The 16,808-nt window shown below is 41.4% G+C and overlaps 1 protein-coding gene across 1 annotated transcript in view; it reads left to right on the top strand.

The window, feature by feature from the left end:
- Positions 1-16,808, top strand: part of LOC127652180 (dystrophin-like) — a 182,525-nt gene that overhangs the window by 33,137 nt on the left and 132,580 nt on the right. The window contains exons 16-22 of the mRNA XM_052138250.1: positions 373-553; positions 1,527-1,672; positions 4,053-4,265; positions 6,242-6,355; positions 13,316-13,471; positions 13,658-13,828; positions 14,715-14,897. Of these exons, the coding sequence (XP_051994210.1) occupies positions 373-553; positions 1,527-1,672; positions 4,053-4,265; positions 6,242-6,355; positions 13,316-13,471; positions 13,658-13,828; positions 14,715-14,897 (1,164 nt within the window). The remainder of the gene's footprint in view (positions 1-372; positions 554-1,526; positions 1,673-4,052; positions 4,266-6,241; positions 6,356-13,315; positions 13,472-13,657; positions 13,829-14,714; positions 14,898-16,808) is intronic.

Here is a 16,808-nt window from a genome sequence, read left to right as displayed (position 1 = left end):
TTTTTGTTATTGTGGTTTATACGTAAACAGCTTATTATCAATAAGCTCTATATGCTGTAAATTGTATTAAATGACAGAAGATGCAATCAAAATGTTTTAGAGAAAAGTCCAAGATTTTATGCAGTTTTTATGGAGAATGTTTTATTGGGAAGTTTGTAAAAACATTTGTCTTATGGTGTTATGTTCAGCTCACAATATCAATCAATATAGACAGGAATACTTAAAGTTATGCATAATAAATGGTCGTGTTTATTCCTACTTTAGGTGCCGAAGGTTGACAGCACAAAGATGAGGCCTCTTTTCCTGCCAGTATTTGTGCCATTATGTCACTTATCTTGAAACATGACAAGACCGGTTTATTACTGTTCACAGGATGAGATTGCTCGCCTCTCCACTCTTCAGTTACAAGTGGAGAAGCTGCACGAACAACTTCAGAAGCTGAGAGAGAAAGAAGAGACGCCTGTCCTTTTTGATGCTGACATCTCTGCCTTCCAGGAGCACTACCATCAAGTCCTCGAGGACCTGAGGGCCTGGGAACAACAGCTCATTCTGGGTGAGGGTTGCCTAGTACTGGGCTATTTGGGGTGATGTTAGGATGTACATACTGTACTATGACAGCACTTGTATGTAAGATTTACAGTGTGGTCTGGTGTGATTATGTTTTCCTCTGAGCTTGCAGCATTTTCATAAATATTTTAAATCAGCAAGCCTTTCTACCCTATTATTCTACACAAGCTTTTGAAATTTTCATGCCCTTGTTTTCATTTTTAAGTATTCTCTGGCAGAGAGGTAAGTGGTGTCTTGTGAGTTTCACTGAGGAACTCACAAGACATAAACAATTTAATGTGATTCTTAAAGCTTGTGATATCAGCCACAGACTGCAGTTTTTCACATTATATTTAAAGTTCTCCACATTTAGAATAAAAGTAATTGAAACTGTTTTGTAGCATAACTTGTTAAACAAATCAAATCTATCTTATATTTTAGCTTCTTCAGATTAGTCATCCTTTGTCTAGATTTCATCCACTCTTTGTCTTCTTTTCTTGTTGCACACCCTAGTACCGCCCCTGCTTTCAAGTCCATCTTATCCATTAAAAATGTATAAAATAAAAATAAATAAATGTAGTTATGAATAGAAATTCAAACATAGGCACAATTTATATTTGTCTACAATACTAAGCATCTAATTACAAACCTTTTAGGTCAATGCTTATTTAAAGTTCATGAAAAGTGTTAATTCAGTTAAGGGTGTTTAAACTATGGCTATTAAATTGTGTTAAAATTTTGCAGAGAGCTCCTAAGCTTATTTCTATATTAAATCATTATCCGGCTAGCCAAATTATATAATAAATGACTTTGCTAGGGGCCAGGGATTTATAGATTTGTGTAAGCAATCGACATTTGAAATCTGTGGAAAACTGTTGGACTTTAAATGGAGTTCTGCTGGTGCAGATTCCAAGCAGAACTGCACATGAACCTGTGTCTTCAAACTGTGCACTTATATGTCTTCTCTTTTCTCATGTTAGTCCAATCCAGTCTTCCACCTGCACTTTATAAGGAGGTGATGGCAGCAATGTTGGCCTGGCTGCAGCAGTGTGAGAATAAACTAGCCATCCCCTCCAATGCAGTCACGGAGTACCCAGTCATGGAGCAGAGATTCAAAGACATCATGGTTTGTTGAAATTGTTTTTTTTCTTCAAAGATTGATAAGTCCATTATAGAACTATTCACCATTATTCTTGCACCGTTTAATTCATTTGTATTTATAGTAAGACTATAACAACAGGTAAAACCGAGGATGGGTCCTCATTATAATTGGTGAACAGTTTAACTGTGGCTTCGACAAAAGAAAACTAGCTATTTCTAAGGAAGTGTTTAGGCAATTTTCAAGGTACATTTGTCTGTTACAAACCAAATTGACTTTTACCACCCATAAAAGGGCAAATCATTCACGCACACAAATGGAAAAAGTTTTAAATGTTTTTTTTTTTTTTTTCTGTAATATATGTGTGATATGCAAACTTGAAAGTGCTAAATAGTGTCAGAATTTAACTTTTACATAAGAGGAAATATTTGCTCCCTGAATTGATTTTTAGGGCATTTTTTACCTTTATGTGGGCATATTTCTTCTAACCATTTGAATGCTTCAATTTCTTAAACAGTCTCTTAATTGAATACTTCAATTTAATCAATTGATAGATACAAAATGAGAATTTACTTCCTATTGCCTTAAGAATTAAATCAACATCAATACATATTTTATGCCATGATATGTATAACTAGGAAATAAAAATGTTGCTCCGTGCCCCCCTAAATTTCTTACCCTGGCTATAAATAATGACAGTACTTTTTTGTATGTTTTGACTATGTACCGTCCAATACTTATCTTAATTGAAAAACCACAAGTAAAGTACTGTTCCTATGGTTACTTTCTCAGGTGAACATGATTTCTTTTTGCAAGTGTCTGTTTAATGGCAATTTAAAATATATTTTTGGACTAATGTAACCAATATTTGTGGTTACTTTTATGTTGTTTGAAAATTATATAAAAATGTCCTTAGATGTATGTGTATGTGTAGAATTAAACTTGTTTTATGCATTTTTTGTGCATGTGTAATTGAAAAAGTATCATTGCGATCAGTTACATTTCAGATGTGTAAAACCTAAAAGATTTATTAAAAAGCAAGAATTGCTGTTTGCACACTGAATACCCTCTATAATTTGCACACTGGTTACTACAGTTAGTGTAAGTATAGTAAAGAATGGTAAATGCTATAATAAATTTGTGTTACCACTATTATGTTTTTCAAATAGTCCAAAAATTATTATTTTTAAAGCAACACTTTTTTTAATCAGAACATTCATTGTGAATACTTAATTATATGTGCATGAAAACTGCTTTATTTACACTGGAGGCCAAAAGTTTGGAATAATGTACAGATTTAATGTACGGAAGGAAATTGGTTCTTTAAGTGCCTTTCAACTAAGTCAGGATATTACTGATGTAAAAACAGCACCATCACTATTTGAATAAAATATTTTTTTATCAAATCTAGAAATGCCCAATTCCCAGCAACACCTTATCCTTGAGTAATCATGCTAATTTGCTAATTTGGTTAATAAAACTATTTGTTTCATTAAATGAAGCTTAACATCGTCTTTGTGTTTGTTTTTGAGTTGCCGCATTATGCAATAGACTGGCATGTCTTAAGGTCAATATTAGGTCAAAAATAGCAAAAACGAAACTGCTATCTCTAGAAACTTGTCAGTCAATCATTGTTTTGAGGAATGAAGGATATACAATGCTTGAAAAGATTTCATACAAAGGTGTACACTACAGTCTTCAAAGACAAAGAACAACTGGTTCTAACAAGGACAGAAAGAGATGTGGAAGGCCCAGACGTACAACTAAACAAGAGGATAAGTACGATAAGTAAGTCTCTAGTTTGAGAAATAGATGCCTCATATGTCCTCAGCTGACAGCTTCCTTGAATTCTACCCACTCAACACCAGTTTCATGTACAACAATAAAGAGAAGTGCAGGCCTCATGGGAAGAATTGCAAAGAAAATGCCACTTTTGAATCAGAAAAACAAAATGAAAAGGTTTGAGTGGGCAAAGAAACACACACAGTGTTATGATCTTAACCCCATTGAGCTTTTGTGGGATCAGCTAGACTGTAAGGTGCGTGAGAATTGCCCGGCAAGACAGCCACATCTATGGTCAGTGCTACAGGAAGTGTGGGGTGAAATGTCACCTGAGTATCTGGACAATCTGACAGCTAGAATGCCAAGGATCTGTAAAGCTGTCATTGCTGCACATGGAAGATGTTTTGATGAGAACCCTTTGAAGTAGTTTAAGAAGTTCAGAACATTTTTCTCAAATTGTAATAGTAATTTTTCATGTTATTAATGTCCTGACATTGTACATTTGAGATCAGTTGAATTCCACTTTGGTGAATAAAATTACCAATTTCTTTCCAAAAAATCTGTACATTAATCCAAACTTTTGACCGCCAGTGTACATTAAATATGTTTTCACAAAATTTCATAGGCAATTCAAGCAGCACAGAAGGAGCATCAGAGTGAGGTGGATGATCTCAATAAGATGGCCGAGCAGGTGTTCCAGAAAGCACCACCTGAGATCTGTCAGAAGTACCGGACTGAGCTGGATAACATGATGGTGTGCTGGAGACGCATTTGTGAGCAGCTGGAGGAGAACATTCAGGAGCTGCAGGATCACATGACCAAACTACAGCAGTTCCAGGCACAGCATGCTGAACAGGCTTTTCCTTTAATTGCACTAGCCCTAGTTTCCCTGTAGCATATACACTTCACAGATGCTACACTAAGTGGTTTCCAAATAGACTGTACTACAGGGTATATGCTAAGTAAGGAATAATGTACAGTCAGCCACAAAATAATCTTTGCCATTTTTGCAAAATAAACCCAGACAGGGTGATCAGGAATTCTTGTATCACTCCGAATTAGTTTATTTTGTGATTATGATCAGCAAAACTAGCACAGCCATGTAGAATATCGGTTGCCTGGGCCAACAGTCAATCATACAGCTTAATGGTCATTATACTAATATATTTGACTAAAGAATGCCGCAATTGACCATTCAGATTCTGGTTTTCCTGAAAGCTTTGAATTAATGCTTAGTATCAAAGCAAATTATGTTTCCCCTACAATTTCTTAAGATAAATAAAAACAGACACAAATGAGATAATTGTTTACGTACAGAGAGAATATAGAGCTTTGAAATTAGTGTAGATAGAATATTTAGATAATTGGGTCTTGGAATGATTTTTTGAGATTCATATTGAAATATTTTGACTGCAGATCTTTGGGGAGTGCAGTTTACTGACATTTTTGTTATCTTTTCTGAAATGAGGCCTGTGTGAGATTATTTCTGTCTGTATTTCAGGTGGAAAATTTTATAAGCACTTTGTTTGATTTAATTGCCCTCTAGAAACTATTGAGGTAATAAAGAGATCAAATTTTTTTTTTCTTCATATTAACGTTTTTATTGGTTGATTCTCTAACATAAACCAAAACAAAGTATAATATACATGCACAGAGTCAACCATTATCCCCCATTAATTTCCAGTCCCCAACCCCCAACAAACATTCCCATGGTGCAAGCCTGAGTATATACATATAAACACGAAGAGAAAAAAAGAGAGAGAAATAAAGTGCTTCTCTCCACATGGCCCTCACGAGAGCCTTCCAGAAAGGTCATGTATTTGTCCCATTTCTTACCACATTCATCTAATCTGCCAAGCTGTTTGTATGACATCTTTTAAAATGCCACCACACTACCCAATTCAGTGAACCATTCTTGATATGTGGGAATGCCATTTTACTTCCATCCTCTAAGAATTATTTGTCTGGAAATCATTACACTAGTTTGGACCCCGATTTTTGTTTATTTGTCACCTACTTTAATAACCGCCCATCACCCAATATACATAGTCTGGGGCAGAATGAAATTTGAGTGTCTAGAGCCTCACAGATGAAATTCTGGACTAGAATTTTTGAACCACAGATATATCTCCAACTGATATCGCCAACAGGTAGCTGTGTCTTTTAAACCAAGCTTAAACAATCTAGAAGGGGTCCAGTAGAAATGATGCAAAATCTTAAACTGAATAAGGTGTACCCTAGACATAGTTTTACATATTTTTTTTTAATTCTTTCCCACTCCCCATCCTCCAGTACCAAGTTCAGTTCTCTTTCCCATATCCTCTTAAGAGCTGTTATGGCTACATCACCAAGACTCTGAATCAACGAGGAATAATACACTGACGTTTCATGCCCTTTTCCCAAGGCTGTGATCACCATGCACAGAGTGTCTGCAGCTTTAAGGGGCTTGTACTACCACCAAAAATAGTACAAAGTAAATGGCGCAACTGTAAAAACCTGAAAAATTGAGACCTAGAAATCCCAAATTGCTGTTATATTTTCAAATGATCTCAAAGCTCCATTTTCATAAAGGTCACCAAATGTAGCAACACCCCTCTCCATCCATTTTTTCCAGCAAAAGGGGGACTTGTTAATACATAGTTTGGGTTGAAAACAGGAAACCTTTGTCCATACGGAATGCATGTGTGAAAAAATAGAGATCTCATTTGTGATTTTTCTTTACTATTTGTTGTGGAAAAAAGTATCTACTGTATATATAAAAAGCTAATTTAGTGAATGCATCATCTAATATAGCTTAATTTCATCCCATGGCAGAATGACACAAAGACCTTGCAGAAATGGATTGCAGAGGTTGATGTTTTCCTGAATGAGGAATGGCCAGCTCTGGGAGATGCTGAGGCCTTGGAGAAACAGTTGGAACAGTGCACGGTGAAGACACTTAATTTATTTAGCAATAAAACTAATTTGGAATAGAACTGCTGATGCCATTCTGAGTTAGAGCAAGATGTGCTAAAAAAAACAACAGAGGGTATTTTCAATGAATAGGAGACAATTTGGTGTCCAATTGCATTTTATTTTTTTTAAGTTCTATATATTTTTTGTAAAAGCTGTTAGATATGTTATACAACATAATACAAACATAATCTTATAAACACACATCTATTAAAAATATTTGTTTTTCTTTTCAATTTTTGAAATTGAAAAATGTTTCTCTTTTCTTTCTCTCTTTTACTTTTTAGTTTTATTAATTTGTAAACACCCGATAAACTGTGATAAACTGTGCTCTAATTTAAAATTAACCTAGCATGACTACTATTAAAAATTATTTTATCCTATTCCACCTTTTGGCCTTCTCAACTGTATTCAACAATAAAATAAATAAACCATTAAATATTCAAGTTAATGTAAGAAAACGTCTCGGGTTACATGTGTAACCCTTGTTCCCTGAAAAAAGCGGAACGAGATGCTGCGCTTTTGCTAAGCGCTACGGGGAACAATCCTGCATTGTGAACAGCTGTGAATTTGTGTGAAACACGTCAATGAACATTGACCTGACTTTATAGCCTCGGCTGGTGATGATCATTAGCTGCACCTGTGGCCAGGCTATAAAATAGAGGCGTCACCAGCGTGTCGACAGATACCTTTTTCTGAAGAGCAGTCCTGGGACGTCCCAGTGCGGCAAAAAAGCGCAGCATCTCGTTCCGCTTTTTTCAGGGAACAAGGGTTACACATGTAACACGAGACGTTCCCTTTACAAAAAGCTTCACTTTGATGCTGCGCTTTTGCTAAGCGCTACGGGGAACGCAATACCCATGCCGCCGCACTGGGGCTGTCCGGACCCCTACGGTTGTGAAGTGTGCTCACAAAAACGTGAGAGGTCCCAGACATGCGCTTGATGTCGACTCAAGGGCGTAAGAGCCCGGAGTAGCAGAAACATCTAGCCCATAGAGTTCGAGGAACGCGTGCGGAAAGGACCAGCCTGCCGCATCATGAACGTGTTCAGGCATGAGCCTGCCATAAAAAACTGAAGAGTGTGCGCGGAGAGGACCAGCCTGCCGCGTCACAAACTTGTTCAGGCATGAGTTTGGGATGTCGACTCAAGGACGTAAGAGCCCGGAGTAGCATGAACATCCAAACGATAAAATATGATGAATGTGTGCGTAGAGGACCAGCCTGCCGCATCACAAACTTGTTCAGACGTGAGCTTGAGATGTCGACTCAAGGACGTAAGCATCCGGAGTAGCAGAAACATCTAACCCATGAAGTTCGATGAATGTGTGCGGAAAGGACCAGCCTGCCGCATCACGAACGTGTTCAAGCATGAGCCTGCCATAAAAAACTGAAGAATGTGCACGGAGAGGACCAGCCCGCCGCGTCACAAACCCGTTCAGGCATGAGCTTGGGATGTCGACTCAAGGACGTAAGAGCCTGGAGTAGCATTTTAACTATAAAATCTGATGAATGTGTGCGGAGAGGACCAGCCCGCCGCATCACAAACCTGCTGCGGAGGGACCCCTCTAGCCAAGGCTTTAGAGGCGGCGACCCCTCTGGTGGAGTGAGCCCTGACACCTACTGGCGAAGCTTGACCGCGCCTCATAGGCCAGGGCAATAGCATCCCTCACCCAATGTGACATAGTCTGCTTGGTAGCGGCTGCCCCCTGTTGCAGCCCCCAAAGCAGACAAATAATTGCCCAGACTTACGCCACTGGCTAGTGCGGTGGACATAAGTCTGAAGGGCATGGACTGGGCAGAGTCCGTGAAGACTTTCCTGCTCCGGCGTTAAAAACGGCGGGGAGCAGAAGGCTTCCAGAGTGACAGGGTGTAGTGTCGAAAAAGGCACCTTAGGAAGGTAGTCAGGATGAGGATGCAGGATAGCTTTGGCCATACCTGGGGCAAACTCTAAACAGGCCGACAAAACAGACAGAGCCTGTAGATTCCCGATTCTCTTAAGAGAGGTAATCGCCACAAGAAAAACCAGCTTGAGAGTCAGAAGTCTGTCAGACGCTGACTCTAGAGGTTCAAAGGGGGTTTCAGCCAGACCCTCCAGGACTATTGCTAAGTCCCATGAGGGAGTTCTGGTCCTAACAGGAGGCCTCAGTCGCCTGGCTCCACGAATGAAGCGAGCGAGTAGAGGGTGCCTCCCCAAAGGCGCCCCGTCCATCAAGGCATGGCAAGCTGAAATGGCGGCCACATAAACCCTGAGAGTAGCGGGGCATATGCCTGCTGACAGTTTTTCCTGCAGAAAGTCCAGAACTGAAACAATTTGGCAGTTAACTGGATCTGCACCATGTAAACTGCACCACTTTTCGAAGACACCCCATTTATTGGTGTTGATTCTTCTGGTGGAGGGAGCCCTAGCACTAAGAATGGTCTCGATAACTTCAGGCGACAGCCCTGTGTTCCTCAGTTGGTACCCTTCAGGGGCCAAACATGAAGTTTCCACAATTCGGGCCGGGGATGAAATATCGTCCCCTGTGCCTGAGACAGAAGGTCCCTCCTGTCCGGAATCGCCCAAGGCGAGCCGTCGAGGAGAGATATAATTTGAGAACCAAATCCTGTTCGGCCAGCGAGGCACTATCAGTAAGAGGCAAGACCCTTGCTGGCGAACTCTGGCTAAGACTCCCGGGAGCAGAGAAACCGGGGAAAAAGCATACAGACATTCTGGGCCATGTATGCGCCATCGTGTCCAGACCCAGGGGGGCTGGGTGACTCAGAGAGAAGTAGAGGGGACATTGTGCAGTCTCTTGAGAGGCGAAGAGGTCCACTTCTGCTCTGTAAAATCTCTCCCAAATTTGTTGTACTACCTCGGGGTGGAGTTTCCACTCGCCCCTCGGTATGTTTTGTCTGGACAGAAAATCTGCTCCCACATTTAGGCGTCCAGGGATGTAAATTTCCCTGAGTGACAGGAGCTTGTCCTGGGCCCAAAGGAGAATCCGACGTGCCAGCAAATTCAGGTGGCGAGAACGTAGACCTCCTTGATGGTTTATGTAGGAGACTGCTGCTATGTTGTCCACCCGCACAAGGACATGGCAGCCTCTCAGATGTCGGAGGAAGTATTTCAGGGCCAGAAATACCGCCATCAGCTCGAGGCAGTTGATGTGCCAATCGAGATGATGACCCTCCCATTCCCCTTGGGCTGGACGACCACTCAAGATTGCACCCCAACCCGTCAGAGAGGCGTCTGTCGTTAGCATCCTGCGACGACATGACGCACCGAGAGTGGGACCCAAGTTAAGGAACCGGGGTCTGAACCACACAGAAAGGGAACGAAGTGCTCGGCGCGTAACCCTTATTTGCCTTAGGGGACTGGCCCTTGGATGAAATCCCCTGGCTTATAGCCACAGCTGAAATGGTCTCATATGAAGAAGGCCCAAAGGAATCACCGTGGACGCAGATGCCATGAGACCTAGTATTCGTTGATACTGATGAACAGTGCAACTTTGACCTAGCCTGAGATTGCTCAGGGAGTTCTGGATGGACCTGACATGAGTGGGAGACAACTGTGCCCGCATCGTGATCGAGTTCCATATAATCCCTAGATAGGTAATTTCCTGGGTTGGAGAAAGAACGCTCTTTTGGACGTTGAGTCTCAGACCCAGAGAACCTAGATGAGCCAAGACGATATTTCTGTGCTGAACTGCCAGTTCTTGAGATTGTGCTAGTATCAGCCAGTCGTCTAAATAATTCAGAATGCGGATGCCCTGGAGTCGCAAAGGAGCCAGTGGCAGAATTCCAATATGGAAATATGCGTCCATGAGATCGATCGTGACCAGCCAATCGTGATGTTGGATCTGAGACACGACCGACTTGACAGTTAGCATCTTGAACTTGAACACCCTGACCGAGCGGTTCAAGCCTCGAAGATCTAGAATCGGACGCAACCCCCCACCCTTCTTGGGAACCAGGAAGTATCTGCTGTAATAGCCTGACTCTTTCTCTGGAAGGGGAACATGTTCTATGGCCCCTTTTGCCAAGAGATTTTGCAGTTCTCTCCACAGTAGACATGCCTGCTCCGGTCTTACGGTAGTGGGAACCACGCCGTTGAAACGCGGAGGGCGGCGGGTGAATTGAATTCTGTAGCCTCTTTCTACTGTCTTTAGAACCCACATAGAAATACCTGGCAGAAGTTTCCAAGCTGCCAGGTTCTCTGAGATGGGTACTAATTTCAACACTTCCTGTTGAGGGGATGTTGAGTGTTCCGTGTCCTGGATTAAGGCAGGAAGCAACAGTACACCCAACTCTTTGTTGGAAGCCTCTATCACCCGAAACACCAAAGGCAGCGGGAGTGAAGAGGTTTCGTGAGGGTATCGGGAGGGCCGAAGTGGATGACACACACGCCCCATCCCGAAGGGAACTACCCTCACAAAGTTGGGTACAAGACCGTCAGGGCTTCTTTCTTTTAGAAATCACAGCCCTGAGGTCTTTCTTGGGCGGCTGCTGAGGGCGACAAGCCTGTCCCCAGTCCCTACGAGGGGGAGCATGACTCGCCACGCTCTGTTTTTGAGCCTCTCTCCTAGCAGAATCGGGGCGAGACTGGGTGGCCGATGGCCCCGCTCCCTGAGTGCAGCGAGGAAGAAACTGCCCAAAGGCTTCCTCATGGCTTTTCACCTCCTGGAATCTGGAGATAACCGTATTCATGGCGTCTCCGAAGAGACCAGAAGGCAAAACCAGGGCATCGATTAAGAAAACTCTGTCCCTATCTCGGATGCCTGACAGGTTAAGCCATAAATGCCTGTCCGTACTGACCAAAGCGGACATAGACCGGCCAATGGCACGGGCTGACTGCTTGGTCGCGCGGAGAGACAAATCCGTAGCTCGACGAAGCTCTGAAAAGGCCTCTTCGTCGAGAGTTTTACCCGCACTCAGATCTTTTAGCAGGTCAGCCTGGTACGCCTGTAACACAGCCATGGTGTGCAGTGCAGCACCAGCCTGACCTGCCGCTTTGATAAGCCCTCCCCACTAGCATGGAGGTAGTTCTGCATGGCTTAGAGGGGAGAGCAGGTTTTTTCAAAGACGATGCCGAACCCGGCGAGATATAACCCACAAGCTTCTCTTCGACCGGCGGCATCCTTGAATACCCTCGAGTATTCAAGTCGAATATAACGACGTCGAGGGCACGTGAACGCGCGAGGTATAAGGTTTCCTCCACGAACGAGCAAGCTCATCGTGGAGGTCATCAAAGAAGGTAAGGGATTGATGAGGTGTTCCCTTCCCTTGGCCATCAGACAGAAATCTATCCTCTAACTTGGAGCGTTTGGGGGTTTCTTGGTCACGTGGCCAGTCTAATTGAAGTGTGGCCACAGCACGAGTAACCACATCGAGTAACTCCTCAGGGGATTTTGCGTCATGCTTTGAGTGCTCGGATGTGGGTAACTCGAAATCTATAGATCCAAGAGAATCGAGGTCCCCCTCCTGAACTGAAGAGGCGCCGGAGCGCGCTTCAAGATCACGAGAAGGACCAGCCGGATCTGGGGAGAGAGCGAGCGAAAGGGACGCACCCGTCTCTTGCTCCTCAGCCAGATCCATACGAGAGCCCCACGAATGAAGTGCGGTGCTGGCTCGGAAGTGTAAGCGAGCGCTAAGCATCCCGACCGAAAGAAGGTAACAATGCGCGCACCGCCCGCCCCAACGCGAGCAGCGTGCTCTTCCCCAAACAAACAAAGCAAAACTCATGCGTGTCCTTGTCCGTCATGAAACGTTGACAAGGAAACACGCATCGCTTGCTCTGTTTCTCCGCCATTCTCTTTTTTTTATATATATATATATATATATATATATATATAATCTCTTTCAGAGCAGAGAGAGAAAGGAAAGAAAGTTCTCGCACTGCCTAACAATTTCTAACTCCTAACAAAGAGGGAAGAAAGTTTTCTTAGCAGGTTGTGAGACACACAGCACAGTATGCTCTGAATGAAAAATATCTGTCGACACGCTGGTGACGCCTCTATTTTATAGCCTGGTCACAGGTGCATCTAATGATCATCACCAGCCGAGGCTATAAATTCAGGTCAATGTTCATTGACGTGTTTCACACAAATTCACAGCTGTTCACAATGCAGGATTGTTCCCCGTAGCGCTTAGCAAAAGCGCAGCATCAAAGTGAAGCTTTTTGTAAAGGGAACACTATGGTAAGTTTTTGGGCCACTGGCACATTCCACAAACAGCGTATAAAACAGGACCGAAACTCTTAAAAATTAAGTTGCTTTTGCATTTTTAACAAATGGTCTGAGAGAGGAGTTGCTCAAGCTTCAGAAAATGTTTCTTCAAATATTGTCAGCCTGAGGAGTGCAAACTCAATATTATATTAGCTGCATTATTTTCTACTCATTTATATGATGTTGGCAATGTATAAATACAGTTTAAACCTCCGATATGTTTGATTTTCTAGCATTAAACAATAAATGAACATTAAAATGAACATTATAGTTACTGAAAAATGTATATTTCCCATAAATGCAAGTAAACAATTTATAAATATGTTTTTCATGAACATGGCACAAAAATGTAATTTCAGGAGAGTGCACTTCTTTTTCAGTGGCAAAGTGTAGCCTAAATTAAAGCATTGGTTTCTCACTAAGATAAAATCTAAACAGCATTGTTGGTAATGCTGTTAATATAGCCACGGCAGTAGATGAATAAGCCGGAAACCCATTGGGACAGCTTTCAGGCAACCACTGGAGATAATTTTCTATATTACTGGTCATGAAAACTGCTGCTTAACATGAAATTTTATTTTTCACATACAATTTCAATATTTTTTGTACCCGATGGTATGTTTTCTGCAATAATATGGCAATAGCTTTTAGAATTGGGTCAGTGCATTGGTATGACCTGGTTTTCAGAGTGGCCAACACCGTCTATTTCAAACATCCTCATTTGATTTGCCAGGCACTGGGGAATGACATCAACACTGTCCAGCCGAGTCTGAATGGAATCAGTGAGGTGGGACTGGCCTTGAAGAGGGAAGCCGAGGTGCCGTTTGCCATCAAAATACAAAAGATGCTGGAGGAACTCAATGCTCAGTGGGAGCTCATTTGCAAACAGGTAATTAACGTGCCACATGGGCTTTATATTAATTAATTATGAGGCGAGGTGCAATTTAATTTAACCATTTTCACACCAAGGCAATATCTAAGTGAAATGTGGTGATGTTAGTAGAGCTTTCCATGGAGTTTTAAGCCAAAGGCTTGACACAAAAAGATAATTTAACTGTTTGTTGGTGGTCCACAGGCTTATGCAAAGAAATCTGCTTTGAAAGGAGGGCTGGATATGACGGTGAGTTTGAGGAAGGAGATGCAGGATATGCAGGAATTGATAGCTCAAGCCGAGGAAGAGTACCTGGAGCGAGACTTCCAGTGCAAAACACCTGAGGTGCTTCAAAAGGCCGTGGAAGAGTTGAAGGTTTGATCTTTCACTGGTTTGAGTGGTTATAACCTTAGTATCACCTTAGTTTCTTATTTCATGAAAAAATTGTAAAACGCTTTTATTGTTTTAAAAGGATAGCTTAAAAAAATGCCTTACAAGATATGTATGACTTTCTTTCTTCTGCTGAACATAAACAAAGATTTTTAGAAGAAGCTCTGTTGGTCAATACAATGCAAGGCAAAAGTCATTTTTTACTATAATTTCTCCTCTCTGCCCAATGATCTGTTTCTCACCCACACCTATCATATTTCTTCTGAAGACATGGATTAAACCACTGGAGTTGTGTGGATTCATTTTATGCTGCCTTTATGTGCTTTGGACCTTCAATGTTCTGGCCACCATTCACTTCCATTGAATGGACCAACAGAATTTAGAAATTCTTCTAAAAATCTTAATTTGTGTTCTGTAGAAGAAAGAAAGTTATAAACATCTGGAATGGCATGAGGGTGAGTAAATGATGAGAATATTTTCATTTTTGGGTGAACTATCCCTTTAAAAATGTAATTTGTGACAAAAATGGGGCCAGATGAAAAGTGTCAAGACTCATAAGTTTATAGAAAAGGGGGGAGGAAAAGAAAACTTGATGTAGTGAGAACAACATTTTTGAGATTCTCCTCAGGTAACTGTTGACTGACATTTAGACAAGAGATATTAATCTCAGGCATATTCTGGGTTAACGTCCCAGGTTCAATATAAATCATTCTGTTTTAGCAGCAGGGATCTTCCTTTCTTTTATTCTCTCTGCTCTCATGCCAGGCTTGGCTTAACTTTGCAAACAGAGGCTTAGGAGAAAGCTGATGTTTGCCAACCTTGGTGGAAATCTGTTGAATGCTCTTGTTATCTTCTCCTCTCTCCCATTCAGAGGGCTCAAGAGGAGATCCATCAAAAGAAAACAAAGGTGAAGCTGCTGTCGGATAAAGTCACCAATTTCATTTCAAAAGCTCTTCCCGTGGCCCATGATGCCCTGAAGGCAGAACTGGATGTTTTGACTTCAAACTACCAGCGACTGTGCAGTCGGCTTGATGGAAAATGCAAGACTTTAGAGGTGAGCGTGACAGTCTGTTTCATGGAGTTTGGCAGATATGCCTTAAAGTCAGTTATCAGTCTGTGTGTACCCTGGGAATCAAAGCCATGACCTTTTTGCTAGTACATGCTCGACCATCTGAACTGCAGGAACCAGGTTCAATTCCTCAAGTACAGTGCTAGGGAGTAACTAATGAAAAGTTGTGAGACTACTAACTAAACTAAAGTTGCGTCCTAAATTGCATACTATTCTACATTATTTTGTAGTGTTAATAGTGTGAGAAGTGTGATCACACTGAAAATGCAATGAAAAAAAGTGCACTACAAGTACCCGGATGATGTACTTCTTCAACCGAAATAATGGAGTGTGGATTATATATTCTATTATATGTTCTATATATTTCTGGTGCCCCCATGGTATGATGGTGCCCCCCTAGGGAGTTGGTGTCCTACGTAATATGCGTACAGGGAGTGGTGGTATGCCGCACCTGTTTTATTAACAAGCTCCTCTTCATTTTCTTGACTTGTTTGAGAGTTTACATTTACATTTATGCATTTGGCAGACACTTTTATCCAAAGTGACTTACAGAGGCCTTATTACAGGAACGATCCTCCTGGAGCAACTTGGATTTAAGTGCCTTGCTCAAGGACACAATGGTGATGGCTGTGAGGATCAAACCGACAACCTTCTGCTTAACAGTTTAGTGCTTTAGCCCACTACACCACCACCACTTGTACTCGAGATTTGTCCCGTTCTGTGTAGATGTTTTTTCAGGGTTTTTCCTGGGTCAAAAATGATTTAGTGAGCGTGATCCTGCTCTGCACTCTCCTGTAAATATCAGGAATCCTGCTGTACTCGCACACTTGCGTGCTCCAGAGATAGCGCATGAGACGCTAACATGAATCATAGATGTGCATGCCAGATGAAAAGCATATTAAGCGTTTATGAAACTGTGAACACGGGATGAATGTTATTGAATTTGCTTGGGCGGCAGCCAAATTTGTTTTTAATTCTGTCCATGTTTCTTAAATTCTCTCAGTGAAGACCTGCCCACTGAGGGATAAGCCCGCACTGCGCACATGAAAATGTATAAACTAAATACAGGATATAGCTAAATCTCTATGGATTGACAATTTATATCGTCGCCACGATATGTATCGTCATATCAGCCCGACAACCTTCTGCTTACCAGTTATGTGCTTTAGACCACTACGCCACCACCACTCGCTATATAAGTGCAGACCATTTACCAGTGTTAATCTCGTCAACAAAATGACTGATGAAAATGTCAGTTGACAAAGGTTTTTTTTTATTTTGTCAACAACGAAAACAAAAAAGTTGCATCATGATGACAATCATAAAGTTTTAATTTAAACATACTCTTTATGAAAATATGACAAGATGTGGGATTAATCAGCAATATCTTCAACAGAAACATAATATTACAATTGACATCTGCACAGAAATTAAGAAACTAATCAGGTGAACTTGAACAAGGTTACACGCTAGTCAGGGTGCGTGACTTGCATTGTGAATACGCCCTATCCTAAATGAGTCTAAACCTCTAAACGTGATGAATTCACAACACAGTAACTTCAAAAATGGATATGGATGTTTCAGGATATTTATTATTTGCTATTATTTCAGGAACTCTGGTTCTCTGGACAGTTTTCCTACATATTAAATACATTTTGACACTTTTTTTTTTTAATATATATTTGAATATTTGGTTAAAGATTGATGTATTACATTTTGGAAAAAAAATCATTTGGACAATTTACATTAAAAAAAATATAACTAAATATAAAACTGAAAAGTAACACTGGCTTGTTGCTTGACAAGCTACAGTTTTAGAGTAGATTCCCCAATACAGTCTCACTTTTAGTGTACCTTTGATCAAGGCTCTTTGGTTTTTATAGAAACTCACTCTAT

Source organism: Xyrauchen texanus, chromosome 11 (genome assembly GCF_025860055.1).
Source record: "Xyrauchen texanus isolate HMW12.3.18 chromosome 11, RBS_HiC_50CHRs, whole genome shotgun sequence".
NCBI classification, from domain to species: domain Eukaryota; kingdom Metazoa; phylum Chordata; class Actinopteri; order Cypriniformes; family Catostomidae; genus Xyrauchen; species Xyrauchen texanus.
Note: the sequence above shows the minus strand (reverse complement) of the source record. Positions and strands in the feature narration are given on the sequence as shown.